The sequence below is a fragment of the Pyrus communis genome, chromosome 5 (assembly GCF_041283825.1).
Source record: "Pyrus communis isolate YQ-2024b chromosome 5, ASM4128382v1, whole genome shotgun sequence".
Taxonomy (NCBI): domain Eukaryota; kingdom Viridiplantae; phylum Streptophyta; class Magnoliopsida; order Rosales; family Rosaceae; genus Pyrus; species Pyrus communis.
The window spans coordinates 14,737,042-14,760,367 of NC_142569.1; the positions used below are offsets into that span (position 1 = coordinate 14,737,042).

Genomic DNA, 23,326 nt, shown 5'->3' on the forward strand with positions numbered 1-23,326 from the left:
CTTACCCAACGCAGATGGAACCCCATTTAAGCATAGCCTCTTCCAGAAACGACCATTCAACTCTGTCATAAGCTTTGCCATATCGAGCTTGATGGCCATTGTCTTATCTTGGTTCACTACTAGAAATTTGGCTATAAGCCACCCTTTTCATGGGTGGCTATTGTCAAGTGTTGCCACTCACATTGGTGGGAAACCTCTATGACCACTAAGCATCCACTAAACTAGAGAGTGTGGCCTATGTAGAGGACTTTATTGTAACAATGGCTACCAATATTGCATTGGTGCCTTTCTGCCACCCTAATTCACATCGGTGGCAAAGTTGCAAAATGATATTTAAAAAAAAGATGCCCTGTGTGGGCACCCAAATTGGAGTATCATATTTCTTTTTCTATTTTTGGTGAGAAAACAAATTGTTATATCATTAAAATATAAGAATACAATTATAAATTTACATAACTGATATTTTATAGAATTTTGTACAAATGTTGGAACCAAACTTTAAAAAGTCTTCAAACCCTTTGTTTCCAAGAGCTTAATCATCTCAATAACTTGAATCTGATCATCAGCTGTAGCCTGCACCCAAAATCAAACCCACAAATTTCGTAAGAATAACGTTAACTCAAGTCCAACTAAAAGTGAGTAGAGTTGAGGACAACACTGAGATATGATCATATAAATACCAGGGAATAGTAGATTTTCAAGGGGTTTGCAGTCATAATTTACCATACAAAAATCTCCACAAATTCACTGCAACCCTTTTGCAACTTTAACTAAGAACATATTAAATTGACAAGTTCATGAATATGTAGATCACCTTCAACCTTGAAACAATAACTGATCTCCCAATCAGCGTGGGTATTCACGAATAAGATAAAGAAAGCATAGATACTATATTTATGGCCAATGGGCAGAGGACAAGATACAACAAAGCATTTACATATGAATGAGGGAGAATAGAAATGAGAATGAAATATCAGTGAAGAGCGCACGCATACTCACACATATAAATGCATTAACATTTTCTCTTTTTTCAGAAACTCAAAAAACTAGGAAATTCCAATACAAGAGATCACCAACTAATGATCAAGGCAGCTACAAAACAGAAAACAAAAAAGTGAGTTCTAATTGAATTCATTTACATGGTGATAGCTATTTACTGTCCTTTCTCACCATAATCTCGACTCTATTCCATTATTCAAGCATTCTACCGTCCTTTTAGTTCTACCATATGTGAATGTCTTCATATACATGTCAGCATATATATACATATACATACATACACACTGAATTCTGAAAGCAATGAGAGAAATATACCTTTGGGGCGTTGATGCCAGAAGGTTGAGTGAGGGATCTAAGATGTTTGAGAGTAGGAATTTTTGAGCAATTTGTGTGCCAGCTCATTTACTCAGTATTGCTGCAGTTCATAATTTGACAACTCATATGAATTCGCTCTTGAATTCACATGATTTCCCACACAGAAGTTTTCAATATCTTTCCCGACTCAACATACCTCCTCTGATTTCTTCAGTTCTTCACAAATTGTTTTATTCAAGATTTTTTCAATCGAGAACCATGGTCCCTGACTCTCAGTTAAAGATTCTTCAATCTCCAATTACGAGTCTAATTCCTAAGTCTTAACTTTTGTAGAAAGGGTCTCCAAACTATAATGCTGCTAACGATCCTGATCTCTTACCTGCTTTTTCGGTCCACTTGCACACAAACTATAATGCCCATATCCTCCCTCTCTCTCTCTCTCTCTCTCTCTCTCTCTCTCTCTCTCTCTCTCTCTCTCTCTCTCTATACATACACACACACACACCGATTTATTTGAAATGTCAAATTTTGTTTTAATGTGCTCTTGACCATTTTTTGTGGTGTCATTAAGTGTATATTACATAAGTTTAGCTTGTAGCTAGCTCAATAGAGTAGCTTCGCTGTTTGATCTTTAATCATAAATAGCATGACAACATTTTGTAGATTTTTAATGGCCCTGGTGGTAGATATGCAGCTTTTATTATAAGGGAGCACATTTTTAACTTCATAGTTGAGGATCCATATTTCACCTTTACCATTAAGAAGGCAAGTAGGGAAGCTTTCAAAAAAGGTGGCCATGCTTTTGCTGATATTGGTACTCCTAATAGTTCCTCCATCACCAGTGCACTTTCTGTCCTCGTCTTGGGAAGGTTAGTATGCACGGCAATTTGAATTTCATTGAGATTTAGATCACTAATCTATGTTGCAATTTATCTCATCTTATTGTTGCCCGGCCACTGGTAAAATTTCATGTTTTGTGATTGTATACATAATTCTTTGCCAACCGTCTATTCTTACTTGTTCAAATGTAATGTGATCCATATGTTGTTCCTCTTTAGGAAGATGCTAATTGCGAATGTTGGGGATTGTCTAGTTGTGATGGGAAGAAGAGATAAGGAAGTTGTGCTGATTTCCAAAGACCTAGAAAGCTCCAAAGGTTCCTCATGTCCTTTGCCTGCACCGCCAAAAGTTCAGGAGATATTTCTGAGCAAGGAAGATGAGTTCTTGATCCTAACCTGGAATGACTATAATATTTGCCGCCCGCATTTATTTACACATGCAAGGAAAGAATTAATGGATAACAATGATCCAGGGAGATGCGCAAGAGAGATTGTTAGGAAGGCACTCTATTGGGAGTGGGGTACCAACATGAAGGATGGGGTGGTATGCTTCTCGCCCAACCCACCGCCGCCTTTGTCACCTTTGTTTGAGGTTTTGAACTCAGAATCTCAAAACACAAAATCTCAAAACCATGTAAGTTCCGAAATTTGTTTTAGTTAGTTCTTTCTTTCTTTTTTTTTTCCTATTCAAAATTTATAAAAGGTAATACGACATCTAACTTCTTTTGGGTTGGATGCTTTAATCACGGCCCTTTGCCTGGAGACCTTTTCCATTTATTGTCATCAAGTTTCCTCTCCACACAAGCCAAAGTATGCAATATACGGTCCGGCGTTGACTTTTCTGGCTCCACACACCAACATGTCTGAGATGATTTACAAGGGCAGAAGCAAAAGAGTGGAATTCAGGAGGTGGTGGTTCTACTATCCACTCCCCCATATAGGCCTTTCGGTGATGTAATGGATTTTTCTTCACTAATTGGTGGCATCTCCCAGTGCGTTTTCACAACAGTTCAGCATGCTTACATAATCGGGCACGCCAAAGTTCCTATCAAACTTCTCCTCTTGCCTGCGTTCATTATTGTATGCTCTATCATTTTTCAAGACTAAGAAAGCTTCGAAACAAGACCCGTGGGTACTATCACTCACAAGAGGGAGGAGAACTACGCTTTAAGGGGCATGTACCATAGGTTTTATACATATTATCTTTCTTAAATCTTAACTATTGTAAGAAAGATAATATGTATAAAACCTATGGTATATGCCCCTTAAGTGTAGTTCTCCTCCCTTCTTCAATCTGTGAGTGATAGTACCCACGGGTCTTGTTTCGAAGCTTTCTTAATTTTGAAAAATGATCAAGCATATAATAATGATCGCAGGCACGATGAAAACTTTGATAGGATCTTCGGTGTGCCGGATTATGTAAGCATGCTGAAATGTTGCAAAAACGCACTGGGAGATGCCACCAGCTGGTGAAGAAAAATCCATTACATCACCGAAAGGCCTATGAGGGGGGAGTGGATAGTAGAACCACCACCTCCTAAATTCCACTCTTTTCCTTCTGCACTTGTGATCGGACATGTTGGCGAGTAGAGCTTGAAAAGTCAACACCAAACCGTATATTGCATACTTTGGCTTGTGGAGAGGAAATTTGATCACAATAAATGGAAAGTGTCTCCAAGAAAAGGGTCGTGATTAAAAGCATCCAACCTAGGTCAGTAGCCTGCAAAAGAAGTTAGATGTCGTATTACCTTTTATAAACTTTGAAAAGGAAAAAAAGAAAGAAAGAAATGAACTAACTAAAACAAATTCCGGAACTTGCATGGTTTTGAGATTTTGAGTTTTGAGATTCTGAGTTCAGAAATCTGAAACTAAGGTGACAAAGGTGGCGGTGTGTTGGGCGAGAAGCATACCACCACATCCTTCATGTTGGTACCCCACCTCCAACGGAGTGCCTTCCTAATAAGTTCTCTTGCGCATCTCTCCGAATCATTGTTATCCATTAATGCTTTCCTTGCATGTGCAAATAAATGTGGGCTGCAAGTATCATAGTTATTCCAGGCTATGATCAAGAACTCATCTTCCTCACTCATAAATATCTCCTGAATGTCTGGTTGTGCAGGCAAGGGACCTGAGGAACCTTTAAAGCCTTCTAGGTCTTCGGAAATCAGCACAACTTCCTTACCTCTTCTTCCCATCACAAATTGACAACCCCAACATTCGCAATTAGCATCTTCCTAAAGAGGAACATCATACAGATCGCATCACATTTGAACAAGTAAGAATAGACAGTTGACAAAGAATTATATATACAATCACAAAACATGAAATTTTACCAATGGCCGGGCTTTGGTACAACAAGATGTGATAAATTACAACATAGATTAATGATCTCAATCTCAATGAATACTAACTTCCCAAGACAGGACAGGACAATAAATGCACTGGTGATGGAGGAACTATCAGGAGTACCAGTACCAATAAAATCATGGTCAGCTTTTTGGAAAGCTTCCCTAATTTCCTTCTTAATGTAAAGGCAAAGTCTTTATCCTCAACCATGAAGTTCAAAATGTGCTCCCTGATAATAGAAGCTGCAGCTCCACCACCAGGGCCATTAAAAATCTACAAAATGTTGGCATGTTATTTATGATTAAAGATCAAATAGCGACACTAATTTGTTGAGCTAGCCACAAGATAAATTATGTAATGTACCCTTAATGACACCACAAAAATGGTCAATAGCATATTCAAATAAGAATTTAACATTTCAAAGAGATCGATATTATATATGTGTGTGTGCGTGTGTGTGTGTGTGTGTGCGCGCGCGCGTATGTGTGTATGTGTGTGTGTTTGTGTGTATAGAGACCACAGCGAGGGAGAGGATATATCTCTTTGACAAACTCCAGGAAGAAGAAGACCTTTCGCTAATTACATAAGCATTGCCTACGAAAGATTGGCACTTTCTGCCTTTCCTAACACAAGGAATATGAGCATTAGTTTGTGAACAATGGACCCAAACAGAAGTTAAGGGATTGGGATTGCCAGCAGCTTGACTCTCTGAAGATACTCAGTCATAGTTTTGAGACCCTTTCTACAAAAGTTAGGACTTTGGAATCAAACTCGTAATCGGAGATTGAAGAATCTTTAACTGAGAGTCAGGGACCATGGTTCTTGATTGAAGAAATCTTGAATAAAACAATTAGTGAAGAACTGAATAAATCACAAGAGAAAGTTAGGGAGAAAGATAAGAAGATGATATGGCCACAGGAGAGAATTTGATAGTAGGGGTCAAGCATTACCTATGTACAGGTTAGATCACGGGAAGGAAGCATGTTGGAAATATATTAAGAGACCAAAGAGAGCAAATCTTAAATTCCATGCCCAAAAGCTGTCGACATTAATGTTTGCATGCTAATTATTTAAAGAGTATTTATTTGAATCCATCATTTGTTTCTTTAAACCCAACGTGATCTTCGTGACATGCCATTTTATTTTGTTAACCTGTGAATAAAAAGTTATTGTGTTGGCGTGATCGGATGTACATAGGCAAACAGATTTTTATTTTGGTGGCGTGGTGAGGATTTGGCAAAGACTCAAAAGGCAGAGAAAGACGTACTCTTTATCAGTTGAAACGATAGCAACAAAGGAACAACAAAGCTGCAGCAAAGCAAACGCAGCCACCTAATTACTCATAACACTGAGAAATTGAGAAACGAAGAAATGGAAGGAGGAGGATAGAAGCTTAGGGATGAAGGAAAAGATTTTGTATTTCTATCACAAGCCTTTACAACGTGTTATATAGTATCCAAAATACACGAATTATTCCAAGAATACCCTTTGTAACTAACTCTCCAACAGTATTAACTAATTGAGTGATGGTGACTATAACCAATAAACAACTGACAAATGTCAATTGGTTAATAATCACAACAATCATCCGATGACATTTACGATACGAGGTCCGTTGGATCCTCAAACCGACAACGAAAATCCATGGGGAGGTAAGCAATTTAAGTGATGAGCAATGGTATTGGTTCGCTTGGTGGCTAACATGAGTTTGGTTTCTATACCACATGAAGTGAAAAGTGATTGTAACCATCACATTAATTTATGATTTTATCTCATTTAATGTTAACATTTATTTCATTTAATGTTATAATGTCGCATTTATCTAACTGGATGTTAATTATTCATCACATGTCACATCATGTGCTATAAAATATCCTATAAGCAACAGAAAAAAATGTAACATTACTCGTATGTAGCATTACTTAATGTAAAAATGTGAGTTTGCCCGACTAAAATGATAGCTTAGCGCCAATATCGAAACATCAGAGGCGATTTTGAGGGAAATGGTCTAGCTGGGTCAACTTGCACGCACTGGTGCGTCCAAGAGTCTCCGGCTGCTCCATCTCAATCTGCCCTTCAGAGTAACTTGTGTTGCTTTGAGTGTACTGACATAATTGTGGTTTTGGGTTTGCAATTTTGCTTACGGGTACGATGAGGTTATGGGCAAGGCAACTGAAGTAAGTTTTGGGTTTGCAATGTTCATAGCTAAGTTTACTTCCATGACCTTAGGAATAAGCTTTCTTTGCTCGCATCCTCGTGAAGGAAGTCATCCATGTCTCGGACTGCTATTCAATTATCTCAATTTAGTTCATCTTATTTTTAATTTGATTGGATGAGTTCCTCCCTGTCCCTTCAATGCCGTTTACCAAATTTACATTGAAACCACAACTTCGCTCGTATAAGAACAATTTGGGAGCTTAATATTGGGGGAATTAGGTAAGAAGTGGATGGTGAATGGAGGAATGAAGTTGGGAACGCTGGATTAGGAGATGAGCGTTGATATCACCCTTTTTAATCCCCTATTAATGGCTCATGTGTTTGCCATGTTATAAATTTGGATGGAAAATTTCAAAATTTAACGACGGTGGTATAAATAAACGTTTTACAGGGGAAATTGGTAAAAATAAAAGTTGAAGGAGGAAATTGGCAGTGGGTTATGAGTTTAAAGGAGCAAATCGACAAATACCTCAATTGTTTTTATAGCATTATGTATCATAGTGTTAACCTTTCTAAAACGCTATTGGCTCTTATTATAACATTTTTTGCATACAAGTATTTACAAGTGACCCAACAGAATATACAACAAAAAAAGATCAACAAACATAAAATCCGAATACATGCACTGAAATCCATTAGTAGTAAAAAAAATATACAAAAAAATAGAGAAAAGTTTAAAATTTATTAATTGAAAGTATAAAAGATTACAAACCTAGCACTCCAAAGGTGGTACTTACAATATTGATTGAAAGTATGAAGGATTACAAACCTAGCACTGTAATAAAGGTGGTACGTATAATTCTTAGAGTTCAAATATAAAAAAAATTAAACAAATAATATAACAATGAAAATTATAGTCCTGAAAACTTAAATCTCGTTTTCATTAATTAAACATTATTTTGTCGAATTCTAATCCAGCTTGTTGATTTGCATGAAGTTTGTACATCTTGTCGTTCTCTTGAATTCATACTCTATAGGCCAAAACTAGCACACCAAGTCAAAGTTACATTAAGTTGAACAACTTGAAAAAACGCTAACATCCACTTTTAGGAGATGACAAAAGTAAACAATCCTTTAACTTATGAGTTACCAATTCTTCAATCATTTCTTTTTTATTAAATGTCACTTCTTTCATTTTAATCTTTATTGTATTAAATAATCCAATTTATTGGCTACATCAGAAAGAGCGTGGTGTAGGAATCATGAGTCATCTCTAAGAGCATCTCCAATAGAAGTAGCAAATGAGTAACAAATTAAATTTGCTATGCAACAGAGGAAGAAATAGTCTCTAAAGTAGCAACCCAATTACTGAATTGAAAAGGTAACTACTAACCTTTTATATTTACAGGGGCATTGCTACTTATTCTAATGGTCTTTACTGTGTCTGTATAGAGGTTTAAAATCATTTGCAATTTGTGTGTATTGTCCCTTGATCAAAAAAATGATCATTAAAGAATATGTACTCATTGTAATAAAATACTCCATCGATTCTGTAAAAAAAATAAAAATAAAAATAAAAATAAAAAAAAGATAAATTTACTAACTCCATTAAAGATACTCTCAAACTCTCCCGCGCACCATGCACCCATTCCCAAGGCTCCTCTGCCTTCAAAAGTAGTCTTTCTCTTTTATTAAGTCTTTTGACAAAACCTCACCACCCAAATAATTTGATGTTCTACGTAGATATCCAATTATCCGATCACATCACGACAAAAACTTTTTATTCAAAGGATGACTTTATTTGAGATTAATTTACTTTTGGGCTTTATAAAGAAACAAAATAATGAATTCAAATAAATTTTCACTTTCAAACAACTTTTGCTCTTTCTGATCCTCTAATATGTTTCCAGCTTACTAATTTCCCGTAATCTAACCCATATATCATGTCAACATTTGCCATTACCATTGACTTAACCTATACTACTCGATTCTATTTAGTGCATGGTAATGCTTTGATCTCCTACTCTCACAATCTCACGTGTGGTCTCGTCATTTCTTGTCAATCTCCTTTTTTTTTTTTAGCGATTTCACCCATTTTATGTTCTTTAGAAAATGAGTTATGTATAAATATATCTCTATTTAAATATAGGATTCACTCTCCCCACAACGTCCAAACTCAAATGCATAGTTCAACCAGACCGAAGACCAAATAGTCCACACAGTTGCTTCAATCACAAACACAAACTGGGGGCTTTTCAGTCTCACAAGGCTTGGAACCACAAGCATTGCTGCAGCCGCACTGAGATACATCCCAAAAGTGTGACAGAAACAGCCCTAGACAGCTCGTGAGGCGGTAACCACCGTGTGGACAGAGTGGAAAGAGGGGAACATGATCGTGGCACGATTAGGGTCTAGTTGGATGAAGGCATATGTTAGAGACCATGTGACAAATGAGAGGAGGAGGGCGGATTGTCCTCCTAGTTTCTGAACCGCCATTCCTCCCTGGACTAATTGGGAACAGGTGTAGCCATAGTAGAATGTAGAGAGGATGGTGCCTCTGCTGGATTGACTCACCAGCTGCATCGGCTGCTGCTGTGTATGCAATTGAGAAGCCTACTCTTTCTACATAGCAAATGCATGTGCTGATGAAACGTTAAAGTTACAATCATATAAAGCTTTGCAAAAATATTCCACATATTATACTCACAAAAAAAATGTGCACAGTTATGAACATTTCTAAGTTTTTTCTAATATAGAAGAAAATCCATGGAAATTGTAAATATGAATCAAAAACCATGTTTTACTTACTAAAAAGAACTTGAAAAAAGGTATGGACACAATTGAATTGATCAAGTTTGAGTAAATGACATATATAGCTCATCAACCCTTGATAAAAAAATGTAACATTTTATTGTGGCATGGATGAATTACCTATATATAATTTAGACAATTTCAAATGTGGAGATTTCATTCATAACGGGTTAGAAATCGCATATAGGTTAGCCACACCTAAAACTTCCAACATGTGAGGATTGAGAAATTTAGATGGACTTTTTTGTCGATGAATTTATCTTGTGTCAATGAAGATATCCAAGAATTTCTTGTGTTGGTGAGTTGTCTCAATCTCCCTTATCAAACACACAATATACTATGAAAATGCCCTTTAATTTCTTGGGCTCATTAATGTGAAAATGAAATTGTGAAAGGCCTTTCTCTTTAATATCTCATGGCAGTGTTATTCATACATTCATTTTTACTTTTCATATATCTCTTTTAATTTTCAACAGTCGGATTGAATGAATTAAAGAAAATCATTATCAAAAAATTAACAAGAGTGTGTGGGAAGAAAAAGTGGATGTGTGAATGGCATTTTCCTATTTATTGTGGTTGAAAGGAAACATGATAATCAAAATCCTAAAAAGTCGTCAGTCAGTACTATGATCTGGAGGTATCCCTATGAGAAGTGAGAGGTTTTACGTTCGAATCTCGTGGATAGCAAATTCGATACCAAATTAGGCTACCCGTTGAACTTCCCTCTCCCTTAATGTAAAAAATATCTTTGTGCTAAAAAAAAAAAAATCCTAAAAAGCCAAAATATAATTAGAGAAATTAAGGTATCTCATCCATGAAAAATGAAATTACAAATAATGTGATGTGTCTGGATGGCATTGGTGTGGAATATTTAGGAATTAGAATATCCACTTTCTGCAAAAACCTATTTTCCAGTTTTACCGCTTTGAAAACATGAATAAAAAGATCGGCGCCGTCAACGACCGTCAACTACCAGTTTTTCCACGTTTGGTGAAAACCGTCAGTCCTCATCTCGCCGTCAATCACCAACTGTTCTAATCCAACGGATGAAAAAACACCCCAGCCGCAATTGTTGAACTCCCACCACGCTCGCTTCCCAACATCCGGTTACCAACCGAAGTATCAAAACCCCACCCCCGCAACGTGTCGGTTTCGCAGCTGTCCGTACCTACGAATCCACCGGGCGACCCGCAATTACCGGTTGAAAAGCACACGTAGCCGGTTGCCCTTTGTTTTCTTCATTCATCAAACTCTTTCAACATCAAATCGTACAAACATATCAAACCAAAAAATCTTTCTAAATAAAAAAATAAAAACCATTTTTCCAATTTTTGAGTTGAAAGCTTCGAGGGTTTTGTGGGCTTGTTTGTTCCCATCAATTTCCAATTTCTCTTTCAGGATCTTTGGAGGTTTTGTCAAGCTAACCATAACAGTACGGCAAGTATTTTTCATCTCATAATCTCATCACCCACCTACTATTTTCTCCAGATTTTATCTTTTTTATGTCTAAAGTTTGAATCTTTATGGTTGAAGAGTTGCAATCTATGGTGTGTGATGGTTATTGGGGGTTTCGAGCAAACAGTTTTGTTAATTTGGGTTTTTTTTTTCTGCTTAAGTTTTTTGCTTGGTCTGTGATGGTTTCTGTATTTGGATTTGACTTTTGTAGTTCTGAATCTACGAGTTATATGATTTGTTTTGTAAAAATAATAGCTTTGGACTTTGTGCTTAACAAAAATAGAATGAAGTCATGATTCTTTTTTTTTTGGTTTTTGTGTTTTATTCCCTGAAATTTGATATGGTTGTGGCTGATTTGGTGGTTTGGTTGAGATATGGATTTGTGGGTAGTCCTGGAAATTTCAAAGTTGTTAGCTTTTTAGGGAGTTTACAGTTTCCAGTACAATTTAGGATTGTAGCTTGTGGTTCAATTGATTGACTGGGCTGTTTGATCTTTTAACTTTTAGCTCAACAAGTTATTGAGAAGTGAGTTGAGAATTTTCTGGTAATTTTCTGCTCAGGTACCCAACAAATAATCTGAAGAAACAACGGAAAGGGAAGACGGATAATTGAAGCTGTTGCGTGGTATTATACTGGGTCTGTTCCTGGTATTGAAAAATTGTTTGCTCGAGAATAGTACGAAGCTCCTGAAGTTCGAACTTGTTCTATGCGAAAAGGAGTGTTTGAAAGGGTATACTTGAGGTCCAGTTATTTATCCGGGGGTGGATTATGTTTTGGGGAGAAAATGGCTGCAGGGACTGATTACCCGCAGGCACTTTCCATGTTGGATGGCAGTTATAGAAAGGAGAACGTTACTGTTACAAGAGACGAGAAATCAAGTACTTTTGAGAACTTGAAGCAACCGAACATTGGCAGACCTCCTCGTCACCTCTCAGCTATTAGGTGTTGCGTGAGCTCTGCCCAGTTGGCTCCTGCAGCTGAAGTGGTGAGATTGACTTCTATCAGTTACAACAATTGCAGTTTTTATCATTCGTTTCATATTCAATGGGCATGAAATTTGATGTTGCCTTTTCACTCCTTTCTTAGGAGTTGGATATTGGGATTGTTAGCTCAAATTCCCCATCAGATAGTAACTCAGCTTTTGTACCTGTTTTTCGCTCTGGAAGCTGCTCGGAGATTGGACCAAAACCATATATGGAGGATGAGCATATTTGTGTCGACAATATTCTTGATCAGCTAGGTGCAACTGCGAACTTCACTTCTCCCGGAGCATTCTATGGGGTGTGTAAAGTTGTGATCATAAACATTAATGCTACTTTCATGTGATTTTTCTGTGTCTACAACTACCTGACGTGCCATTATGTGTCAACCTTTCCTCTTATCACAGGTTTTTGACGGCCATGGTGGTACTGATGCAGCTTCGTTTATCAGAGAGAACATTTTAAGGTTTATAGTTGAGGATCCGCATTTCCCGTTATGTACTAAGAAGGCTATGAAGAGCGCTTTTCTAAATGCTGATGTTGTTTTTGCTGCTACCGGTGGTCTTGATAGTTCCTCTGGTACCACTGCACTTACGGCCCTCATCTCTGGAAGGTGAGACCTACTATTATTCTACTGTGTCTTTTCTAATCTTTTGTTGGTAAAGTGATTTCAAATTGTATTGGCGTAAACACAATCATGCCCTTGCATTTCTGTCTATGATTATATAGTAGTTTTTGTAAGGACTCCTTGTAGCATACAGGAATTTTTTTTTTTTGGGTTGTTGGAAACAAATTTTTGAACAATTGCTAATGAGCAATTTTGGTTAATGTAACATTTGAATTCTATTGTGATCCTTCTATGTTATGAGCTATCTTATTGTGCGAAGTCCACGGGTAAAATTTCATCTTTGCCAACCACACTTCTTTCTGTTGTCATCCATGGTGTTTTTATCCAGGAATACTTTCATAGCTGTACAACTCCTGGAATCAATATAGAGGCTTGTAACATGGTAATAAACATTATAGTTGGAGGAAGTGGGTCACTTTTTAAATGCTTCCATTGTGCAATAGATGTCTGGCTATAACATATAAGTCGTATCCAGGTAAACTTGACAAGTTATTCTGTAAGAAGAATGTATTGAAGGCTTGTAGGATTTGACCAGAGTTTTCTTCCTGTTGTGTCTTTACAAGTGGCATCATTGTGATTTACATATGATTTCTCCTTTTCAGGACGATGCTAATTGCAAATGTTGGAGATTGCCGAGCTGTGCTGGGAAGAAGAGGTAGGGCAATTGAGCTTTCCAAAGACCATAAACCCAATTGTGCCTCCGAAAGAGTGAGAATCGAGAAACTGGGAGGCATGGTGTATGATGGCTACCTCAACGGTCAATTATCTGTGGCACGAGCTCTTGGGGACTGGCACATGAAAGGCTCCAAAGGTTCCTTGTGTCCCTTGAGTGCAGAGCCAGAGCTCGAGGAGACAATTCTGAGCGAGGAAGACGAATTCTTAATCCTAGGCTGTGATGGGTTGTGGGATGTGATGAGCAGCCAGTGTGCAGTCACGATGGCAAGGAAAGAACTAATGATCCACAATGATCCCGAGAGATGCTCAAGAGAGCTGGTTCGGGAGGCACTCAAGCGCAATACATGCGATAACCTGACGGTGGTTGTGGTATGCTTCTCGGCAGATCCACCCCCGTTGCTTGAGATCCCAAAGTTAAAATTCAAGAGGAGTATATCGGCGGAAGGCCTGAATCTTCTGCAGGAGGTACTAGATAGTAAATCATGATCAGATTTGATGATCAATCACAGTTTGTGGATGATATTGAATGATCAGGTTTCTTTTTTCTCTTTTATTTATTTATTTATTCGTAATGCCATCAATCAGCCAATCTTTGCTTGTTTTGATCTGTTTGGGATCGAATTAATTCTGTTGGCTTTTGATTGAAATTTGTTGTACATAATAATATAGTGAATAAATCAGCGCTTCTGTTAAAACAACCAAATTCGACTCGGATCGACTGCTGAGATTCGAAACCGGATAATTACAGCGGAGCGCTCATGTATTCAGTTATAATAACTTGAACGCAAAAGATTCTGACCCGGGAAGGAGACCCAAGATAAGCATTCACAGAGGCCCCATGCTCCCGACGAAGCAGGGTGAATGGGGGTACTGATTACAGAATTTGAACATGAAAATTTCGAATTCGAACATTTTTTTTATTTGAAACGAAAACCGGAATGCATTTAGCGATTCCTACAACTCTAAAATTTCCTATATGCTAAATTATTTCGAACTTACTCTGATAAAAAAAATTTCGAAACGTTCTGATTTCTTATAAGTGTGTACCCAAATTACGTACTTTGATACCTTCTTCAGTATTTTAGTGTTTGTTTCAGATATATCTTGTTCATTGTTTTTATATTAAACGTATTTTTATATATTAAAATGGATAATCATACTAGTATACCACCAAATAAATTGCATGTCATAAAAAGATCGAGAATATTAAAAACTTGTGAAATATCTGAATTTCTGATTCATGTTCCGAAATTTCAGAAGATTGCTCAGCTTACGAAATTTTCGAAAATGTTAATTTGAAAATTATGTTCCGATTAGATCCAATTTTGAAATTTTGGTTCGAATGGAAACCTAGTTTCGATCCGATCATTTTGAAAAGCACTCTTACGAGTCCATGACAGAGGATTTGTGGAGTTTTTTTTTTTTTTAAGGAAAATTAATGAAAAGAGCTTGAAAACTTTGAGTTTTAATGATAATAACAAAATAAAGGGTAAAGTGAATAGTACCAGATTGATTTTTTAGTGTAAAAATATGGTTTTTCGTTAAAATTAACAGTACCGTGAATTTATTGTTAAAACTTACCTTTTTTATTCATGGATACAAGTGTTATCAATACGTGGTCCTGGGACCCAGGGAAAGTTGGAATCATGCTTATAAGGACTCTTCAAAATGTTTGATGTAAAACCCTTCTGTGTCCATCAAATATTCGAAGTAATATATGTTCAACGTATTTTGGCAGAACTCGGCTCTCAATAACACTCGATAGGATTTGATTTTTGTAGTTCTGAATCTATGAGTTATATGATTTGTTTTGTAAAAATAATAGCTTTGGACTTTGTGCTTAACAGAAATAGAATAAAGTCATGATTTTTTTTTTTTTTTTTTTTCGGTTTTTGTGTTTTATACCCTGAATTTTGATAAGGTTGCGACTGATTTGGTGGTTTGGTTGAGATATGGATTTGCGGTTAGTCTGGAAATTTCAAGATTGTATGCTTTTTAGGGAGTTTACAGTTTCCAGTACAATTTAGGATTGTAGCTTGTGGTTTAATTGATTAACTGGGCTGTTTGATCTTCTAACTTTTAGCTCGACAAGTTACTGAGAAGTGAGTTGAAAATTTTCTGGTAATTTTCTGCTCAGGTACCCAACAAATAATCTGAAGAAACAACGGAAAAGGAAGACGGATAATTGAAGCTGTTGCGTGGTATTATACTGGGTTTGTTCCTGGTATTGAAAAATTGTTTGCTCGAGAATAGTACGAAGCTCCTGAAGTGCGAACTTGTTCTATGCGAAAAGGAGTGTTTGAAAGGGTATACTTGAGGTCCAGTTATTTATCCGGTGGTGGATTATGTTTTGGGGAGAAAATGGCTGCAGGGACTGATTACCCGCAGGCACTTTCCATGTTTGATGGCAGTTATGGAAAGGAGAACGTTACTGTTACAAGAGACGAGAAATCAAGTACTTTTGAGAACTTGAAGCAACCGAGCATTGGCAGACCTCCTCGTCACCTCTCAGCTATTAGGTGTTGCGTGAGCTCTGCCCAGTTGGCTCCTGCAGCTGAAGTGGTGAGATTGACTTCTATCTGCTATAACAATTGCAGCTTTTTTTATCGTTCATTTCATATTAAATGGGCATGAAATTTGATGTTGCCCTTTCATTCCTTGGATGTTGGGATTGTTAGCTCAAAGTCTCCATCAGATAGTAACTCAGCTTTTGTACGCGTTTTTCACTCTGGAAGCTGCTCGGAGATTGGACCGAAGCCATATATGGAGGATGGGCATGTTTGTATAGACAATATTCTTGATCATCTAGGTGCAACTGCGAACTTCACTTCTCCTGGAGCATTCTATGTGATTTTTTCTTCTTTTTTTTTTTTTTGGGTTGTTAGAAACAAATTTTTGAACAATTGCTAATGAGTAATTTTGGTTAATGTAACGTTTGAATTCTATTGTGATCCTTCTATGTTATGAGCTATCTTATTATGCGAAGTCCACAGGTAAAATTTCATCTTTGCCAACCACACTTCTTTCTGTTGTCATCCATGGGTCTTTTATCCAGGAATACTTTCATGGCTGCACAACTCCTGGAATCAATATAGAGGCTTGTAACATGGTAATAAACGTTTTAGTTGGAGGCCGTGGGTCACTTTTTAAACACTTCCATTGTGCAATAGATGTCCAGCTATAACATATAAGTCGTATCCAGGTAAACTCGGCAAGTTATTCTGCAAGACGAATGTATTGAAGGCTTGTAGTATTTGACCAGAGTTTTCTTCCTGTTGTGTCTTTACAAGTGGCATCGTTGTGATTTACATATGATTTCTCCTTTTCAGGACGATGCTAATTGCGAATGCTGGAGATTGCCGAGCTGTGCAGGGAAGAAGAGGTAGGGCAATTGAGCTTTCCAAAGACCATAAACCCAATTGTGCCTCCGAAAGAGTGAGAATCGAGAAACTGGGAGGCGTGGTGTATGATGGCTACCTCAACGGTCAATTATCGGTAGCACGAGCTCTTGGGGACTGGCACAAGAAAGACATGAAAGGCTCCAAAGGTTCCTTGTGTCCCTTGAGTGCATTGCCAGAGCTCGAGGAGACAATTCTGAGCGAGGAAGACGAATTCTTAATCCTAGGCTGTGACGGGCTGTGGGATACGATGAGCAGCCAGTGTGCAGTCACAATGGCAAGGAAAGAACTAATGATCCACAATGATCCCGAGAGATGCTCAAGAGAGCTGGTTCGGGAGGCACTCAAGCGCAATTCGTGTAATAACCTGACGGTGGTTGTGGTATGCTTCTCGGCAGATCCACCCCCATTGCTTGAGATCCCAAAGTTAAAATTCAAGAGGAGTATGTCGGCGGAAGGCCTGAATCTTCTGCAGGAGGTACTAGATAGTAAATCATGATCAGGTTCGATGATCAATCACAGTTTGTGGACGATATTGAATGATCAGGTTTCTTTTTTCTCTTTTATTTATTTATTCGTAATGCCATCAATCAGCCAATCTTTGCTTGTTTTGATCTGTCTTGGGATCGAATTAATTCTGTTGGCTTTTGATTGAAATTTGTTGTACATAATAATATAGAATAAATCAGCTCTTTGTTTTTTTCTTCGATTTTTTGGTCTTTCTCATATCTCTAAATGAAAAATAAATGCATCATCAAATCACAAATTGCGACTCGGATCGTCTGCTGAGATTCAAAACCGGATAATTACAGCGGAGCTCTCCTGTATTCAGTTATAATAACTGGAACGCGAAAGATTCTGACCCGGGAAGGAGACTCAAGATAAGCATTCAGAGAGACCCCTTGCTCCCGACGAAGCAGGGTGCAGGTTGGAATGGGTTACTGATTACAGAATTTGAACACGAAAACTTCGAATTCGAATATTTTTATTGCAACGAAAACCGGAACGCACTTAGCGAATCCTACAACTCTAAAATTTCCTAATGCTAAATTGTTTCGAACTGATTCCGATAAAAAAAAACTTTCGAAACATTCTGATTTCTTATAATTGTGTACCCAAATTACGTACTTTGTTACCAACTTTTGTATTTTAGTGTTTGCTTTAAATATATCTTGTTCGTTGTTTTATATTAAACGTACTTTTATATATTAAAATGGATAATCATACTAGTATACCACCAAATAAATTACATGTAATAAAAAGATGGATAATATTTAAAAACTTGTGAAATATCTGAATTTCTGAATTAAGTTCCGAAATTTTAGAAGATTACTCAGCTTACTAAATTTTCGAAAATGTTAATTTGAAAATTGTGTTCCGATCCAATCCAATTTTGAAATCTCGGATCGAATGGAAACCTAGTTTCGATCCGATCCTTTTGAAAAACACTCTTATGAGTCTGACGAAGGATTTGTGGAGTTTTTTATTCATGGATCAAGGTTCTAAAAAATATTAAACGCTAGTCAGGCGGCTAAGCGGGGTCTAAGCGAGCGCCTAGGCGGATTTAGGTAAATTTCTTGTATATCTTGTAAATAAGTGTATACTGACACTTACAAAAAAATTATACTTGTATGAAATCCTTGAATAAGATACTAAAAGAATAATAAAATGCGTATCTAACAAGTCCAAAAAATCAATAGCGCTTGATACTATGAACCGATAGCCTAACGATCTATGTTTTTTTAATGAGAAAAAAATTAATAGCACTTGATGCTATGGATGAACTGATAGCCTTTTTACTTTAAGAAAAGTCAAGATGCTAGTTGTCCAAACTTGAATGGACAGAAACAAAAAAAAATAAAAAAATTTAAATAGTTTAAAAGTGATCACGTGGGTGTTGAAGGAAGAGAGAGAAACTAACTTTCTCTCATCTTCTTCCTCTTCGCAAGAGCACAGACAAGAAGCATGAAGTCCAGAAACTGAAAAACTAGAACACAAACTAGAAGCATTCATCCTTTCTCAAGTTCGAACACAGAAAAAATTGAAATTCCCAGACCGCCTAGGCCACCCAGATGCCCGCCTAGGCCACTCAGGCCGCCTCGACGCTCGCGTAATCCCTGTAACGATTTTGCATTAATCCCGACAGTTGGCCACCGCCTAGCGCCTAGGCGCCCCCTAGACCGATTTTTAGAACACTGTCATCGATACAAGAGGTATCAATACGTGGTCCTGGGACCCACGGAAACTTGGAATCATGCTTATAAGGACTCCTCAAAATGTTTGATGTAAAGCCCTTTTGTGTCCATCAAATATTCAATGTAATATATGTTCAACGTATTTTGGCAGAACTCAGGTCTCAATAACACTCGATAAGGGCATTTGAGAGCACTTAATAAATTACTTTGTTACCTCAAAATGTACGCAACATGATTTGTCATACGACAACAATTCCTTAATTGATAAAATGTTTGCGCATTTGTTGAACTTAAAAACTACTTAGCCTATATGGTACATAGGCCGAATAGCTAATAAGCTAACAACGTCATTCGGTTGAATGCAGAGCGTACTAACTCATCGGCCGAGCTTGGCCGAGGAGCAAAACGAATGTTGATGTGGTGTTGGGCGCACTAATTACTTCTGAATCTTGCGACTGCAGTCGAAGAAGGAACACGTCTCGACCTTCGGGTTCTAGAGCTTGAAGACAAAGCTGCTAGTTCTGCGAAGTTCAAAATCAGATTCGGCCTTCAGTGTGCCGAATGTCCTAATCTGATAACACCTCACTTCGTCGAGAAGCCTGATAAGATGACCTCTTCTAAACTAAAGATGTGTTGGCTATAAAAGAGTAAAATAAAAATCTCAAGATGTTTAAGAAGTTTCGCATAAAAGAGAGTTTGTGCATAAGAGCAACTCTATTGTAGGAATGGGCAACTGCTTATTGAATCCCCTTCAGTGAACAGTAATTGTCTTTTGCATCTCCACCCCTAAACTGAATAGTCATGGCAATATGCAATAAAATATTAGAAATTTTTTTATTTTATAGAATAGTACAAAATAATTTTATTTGTAATTTCGGATAAGATTTTAATCGTTCTCGTTACGCCACATTTCATTATCCGAAAAGACAATTTTTGGTGATAGATTTTGATAAGATTTTTATCCAATGTCGTCGCGCCAAGTGTTGTTACCTTTTTATAATCATTGAGGATAGATTTCCAATAAGATTTTTAACCAATCATGTCGCGCCACGTTTCACAATCTGTTTACAATATTTGAGAATAAATTTCTATCAGATTTTTAACGAATGACGGCGTGCCACGTGGCATTGTCTACAACCTAATCCTTTATTTTTCCTCCATATAACCCACCATCCATCCTAAGAAATCACACACCAAAATCAAAATCTTTATCCTTATTCATAGTTTCTGCTTTCTTCTTACAATGTCTTCTTCAAGTTTGTTGTGGGAAATCGATGAGCAAGAGAGATAATTGTTTAAGCAAGGGGAAGAAATGTTCAATCTCCAGGGGGCGAAAATGAGATGGAAGAGGATGAGGATGAGGAGCGTAAAAGGAGAGATGACGAAGCAAGAAGCCCAAGAGCCTCACATTCTCGTTGAGTCATCCAAGTTGTGGCTCAGATCTCCAGGCTCAGCCGTTCCGCAAACATTGATTGAAGCAGGCAACAATGAGGTAATGATCTCTTGACGATTATTTTTTTCTGTAACAGTGCATTCCCTATGTCACGCCCCGATCCCAACATACGTCCAGGATCGACACGTGACGTCACCTAAATACTCGTATATCTCATATACCCCGTCTCTGGGATATGGCAAATCACAATTCGAGAATCAAATTGCAAATAATTTTCTCATATACTTTATGGCTGCATCTAACCTCCTCGTTAGACTGCCTACGTACTGTCAATAGGGATCAAGCCATTCATAGTTCACTATTCACAAAATCAGACGTTTCTCCCATTGAGTTCAAGCAGAAAAACATAACATTCCTTAAACATTTATTATAACTTGACAGCATGAAATTCCTGGGCTCAGGCTACATAACAAACCCTCATGAAATCATGATTTCTCTTCCATCCAACATATAAATCATTATGTCTCATCATGATAGCACAATTCACAACATACATCATATTTAAGAACCGACGAAACACAAAACCATTCTCTAGCCACATTAATTAATTAATTTGATCAAAGTAATAACAATCATTCTCATATCTTCTAAATTCATACCTTATGAAATCATAATCGAATCGTAGAAAATCCTGAAGGAGTCACCCATACGTCCAACATCTTTTCTAACTCAATTCACAAGATTCTCGAAACCATTGACACAAATATATATATATATATAACTAAGGCTAGAGTGACACAGTTAGGCCAAGCCTACTTCTCCAAATAATGGGATTTCAGACCACTCTACAAAATCCAACAAGCTTGGGTTCCGAACCACTCAAAGGAACAAAACCAAATATGATCGCCTAAAAATGTACCATGTACAACTAGTCATCATCACCTCTAGAATGCGTATGGTCCCCCATCACAGATATACCAAACATGATCACCCATGAATACATACGGTGCCCCCATTGCGGATATACCAAGCAGGACCATTCATGTACCACAACTACGTGGTGCAATCTCATCATCACACATTAAACATAATTATACGCACACATGCTATCGATTCCACATATCAACCAGCATCAAGTCAGATGGAGCACAACACAAGGAATCCCTTAATTACTATTTCTACTAAAAATCTAATAAAGTACCTAACTCATCTCTTGACTTCCATTTCCATCTCATGCTAGGTAGTAATGCCAAGTTCAAATAGGTATTCAGCTGGCAAGCATAACCAAATAATTATCAAACAATATTTAGATCCCATAATTGTCATAACATTCATCATAATTATCATTCACATTATTAAAAAGATAATTAAACACATATATATCACAAACATCATCAGTACACAAGCCAAATCATAGTTAATCAGCATAGGTCTATGGCTAAATATATAAAATTCACATTTCAATAGAAATCATAATTATAAGACCAATTCATATTCACAAATGATACTAATATAAGAAATTAAGATAATAATCCCTAAACCATATCTACAATAGCATACTAAAATTTGGTGTCAATTCAATGGTAAGATCGTCAATTGTTACAATATTCAAGTAGCGGACCTTATCAAAAATAAACTCAACCAACAGTATTTCATAAATCGAATGTTACATATAGGAAAATTCGACTTTTTCCAAAAATTCTCAAATTTTACAAGAATGAAGATCTCAACAAGTAGATTAAACTTTATACCTGCGGTCAAGGCCAATTTGACCGAAAAACACCCCAAACTGGCCACGAACCTCCGGAACCCTAAGGTAGGTGTTCTTCAATTCGACTTCCTTGGTGTCCTAACGCCCCTACAACCTATTGGGTCTTGTTCTTGGGTTCAAGGGGAGTTGACTAAGGGTGGTGGTGGGTGGTGAAACTCACCGGAACGGCAGAATTGCCGTCAAAGCTCCATGGGTCACCCCACGGTTTTTACACGGTTTTGGACCTAAAAACCCTCAACTTGGGGTGGAAGATGGGAGATGGTGGAAGAGGTTGCAGGTGATGGATAGTTGAATTTTACCTAAAAAAATGGTGGAAGTGGCCGAAAACCACTTCGGGTTGGCGCGTGTAAATGGATCCACGGGAATGGAGGGGAAAATATCCTTTTTTTTTTTTTTTTCCCTCTTGGTCCTTCTTTTCTTCCTTAAGTGATTGGGCCAAAAGCCAAGCCTTACATTCGTTCCCCTTCCCACCTAGTGGGAGTTTTAAAGAAAATTAAAGTCTATAGTTTAGAAACACCACTTCAGATGTCCATAACTATACCGTTATAACCCAGACTCGCAAATAGCTTTCGTCGCCTATGCGCTCGTGGCTTCGAGACCTATTCGAAAACATTACTTGTGACCTCAAAAGGTCAACGAGTAAATAATAATTTTCCAAACTTCACTCTTCGTAACTAATTTAATTGAAATCTAATTTCAAATAAATTAATATAAATTCTTGAAAAATAATATAAAATCTCAATAATACAAATATGTAGATTATAACAGTGAAATCCGGAAACGGGATTTCACATCCTGATACATACTTTAGACGTCGTTTTAGAATGGAACAACATTTGTTCAACAAAATCATGATTGTTGTTTACAACCATGATTCTTACTTTGTGCAAAAGAATGATGATTTTGGTGTTATGGGTCTCCTTCCTAAGCAAAAAAAACATTACTGCTTTGCGGATGCTTGCATATAGAGTATCTGCAGACCAAGTGGATGAGATAGTGAAGATGGGGAAATCAACCATTCTTGAGTCCCTGATGAGGTTTTGCTCTGCAATCGAATCTATCTACATCACAGAGTACCTCCGGAAACCTACAGAGATGGACTTGCAAAGGCTTCTGAAGAATGGTGAGATGCGAGGTTTTCCTAGGATGATTGGAAGCATCGACTGTATGCACTGGACCTGGAAAAACTGTCCAGGTGTATGTCAAGGAGCTTATGAGGGCAAAAAATGAGCAAACAGTATCATTTTAGAGGCGGTGGCATCATTTGATACATGGATTTCACATGCTTTTTTCGGTGTTTAGGAAGCTCAAAATGACCTCAATGTCCTTGCCCAATCCCCAGTGTTCAATGATGTCTTGCAAGG

General features: G+C 37.4%; 3 protein-coding genes and 2 long non-coding RNA genes across 9 annotated transcripts; 4 read left to right on the forward strand and 1 right to left on the reverse strand.

The window, feature by feature from the left end:
* Positions 1-332: 332 nt before the first annotated feature.
* On the reverse strand, positions 333-1,561 carry LOC148696851 (uncharacterized). The gene is made up of 2 exons (XR_015962027.1): positions 1,315-1,561; positions 333-573 (listed from the first exon to the last, which is right to left on the reverse strand). It is a non-coding gene; the product is annotated as an uncharacterized LOC148696851 (long non-coding RNA).
* Positions 1,562-1,572: 11 nt separating this feature from the next.
* LOC137724843 (putative protein phosphatase 2C 27) lies at positions 1,573-2,814 on the forward strand. The gene is made up of 3 exons (XM_088693387.1): positions 1,573-1,618; positions 2,009-2,183; positions 2,373-2,814. The coding sequence occupies exons 1-3, from the start codon at positions 1,573-1,575 to the stop codon at positions 2,812-2,814; spliced, it is 663 nt and encodes a 220-aa protein (XP_088549513.1).
* A 5,184-nt stretch (positions 2,815-7,998) lies between these two features.
* On the forward strand, positions 7,999-9,350 carry LOC148696852 (uncharacterized). The gene is made up of 2 exons (XR_015962028.1): positions 7,999-8,037; positions 8,806-9,350. It is a non-coding gene; the product is annotated as an uncharacterized LOC148696852 (long non-coding RNA).
* A 1,385-nt stretch (positions 9,351-10,735) lies between these two features.
* On the forward strand, positions 10,736-13,908 carry LOC137726565 (putative protein phosphatase 2C 27). Of its 4 annotated transcripts, none has more exons than XM_088694520.1 (5): positions 10,736-10,904; positions 11,483-11,907; positions 12,009-12,203; positions 12,310-12,515; positions 13,133-13,908. In XM_088694520.1, exons 2-5 carry the CDS (start codon positions 11,629-11,631, stop codon positions 13,689-13,691), a joined length of 1,239 nt encoding a protein of 412 aa, XP_088550646.1. In that variant the 5' UTR covers positions 10,736-10,904; positions 11,483-11,628; the 3' UTR covers positions 13,692-13,908. The 4 variants fall into 4 exon arrangements, with proteins under 4 accessions (XP_088550646.1, XP_068321602.1, XP_088550647.1 ...); XM_068465501.2 differs by having other exon boundaries at positions 10,765-10,899; XM_088694521.1 differs by having other exon boundaries at positions 10,770-10,908.
* Positions 10,785-17,219, forward strand: LOC137726566 (putative protein phosphatase 2C 27). Of its 2 annotated transcripts, XM_088694522.1 has the most exons (4): positions 10,785-10,899; positions 15,343-15,767; positions 15,884-16,014; positions 16,535-17,219. In XM_088694522.1, exon 4 carries the CDS (start codon positions 16,539-16,541, stop codon positions 17,100-17,102), a length of 564 nt encoding a protein of 187 aa, XP_088550648.1. In that variant the 5' UTR covers positions 10,785-10,899; positions 15,343-15,767; positions 15,884-16,014; positions 16,535-16,538; the 3' UTR covers positions 17,103-17,219. The 2 variants fall into 2 exon arrangements, with proteins under 2 accessions (XP_088550648.1, XP_068321603.1); XM_068465502.2 differs by lacking the exons at positions 10,785-10,899; positions 15,343-15,767 and having other exon boundaries at positions 15,870-16,014.
* The last annotated feature ends 6,107 nt before the right edge of the window (positions 17,220-23,326 follow it).

Excerpts from the sequence above, each read along its gene's own strand:
- LOC137726566 (XM_088694522.1), top strand. The coding sequence starts at position 16,539 with ATGCTAATTGCGAATGCTGGAGATTGCCGAGCTGTGCAGGGAAGAAGA.
- LOC137724843 (XM_088693387.1), top strand. The coding sequence starts at position 1,573 with ATGGTCCCTGACTCTCAGTTAAAGATTCTTCAATCTCCAATTACGA. Across the intron at positions 1,619-2,008 it reads TCTTCAATCTCCAATTACGA|CTTTTATTATAAGGGAGCAC; the intron begins GTCTAATTCCTA and ends GTAGATATGCAG. Across the intron at positions 2,184-2,372 it reads TCTGTCCTCGTCTTGGGAAG|GAAGATGCTAATTGCGAATG; the intron begins GTTAGTATGCAC and ends GTTCCTCTTTAG.
- LOC137726565 (XM_088694520.1), top strand. The coding sequence starts at position 11,629 with ATGCGAAAAGGAGTGTTTGAAAGGGTATACTTGAGGTCCAGTTATTTA. Across the intron at positions 12,204-12,309 it reads CTCCCGGAGCATTCTATGGG|GTTTTTGACGGCCATGGTGG; the intron begins GTGTGTAAAGTT and ends CTCTTATCACAG. Across the intron at positions 12,516-13,132 it reads ACGGCCCTCATCTCTGGAAG|GACGATGCTAATTGCAAATG; the intron begins GTGAGACCTACT and ends TCTCCTTTTCAG.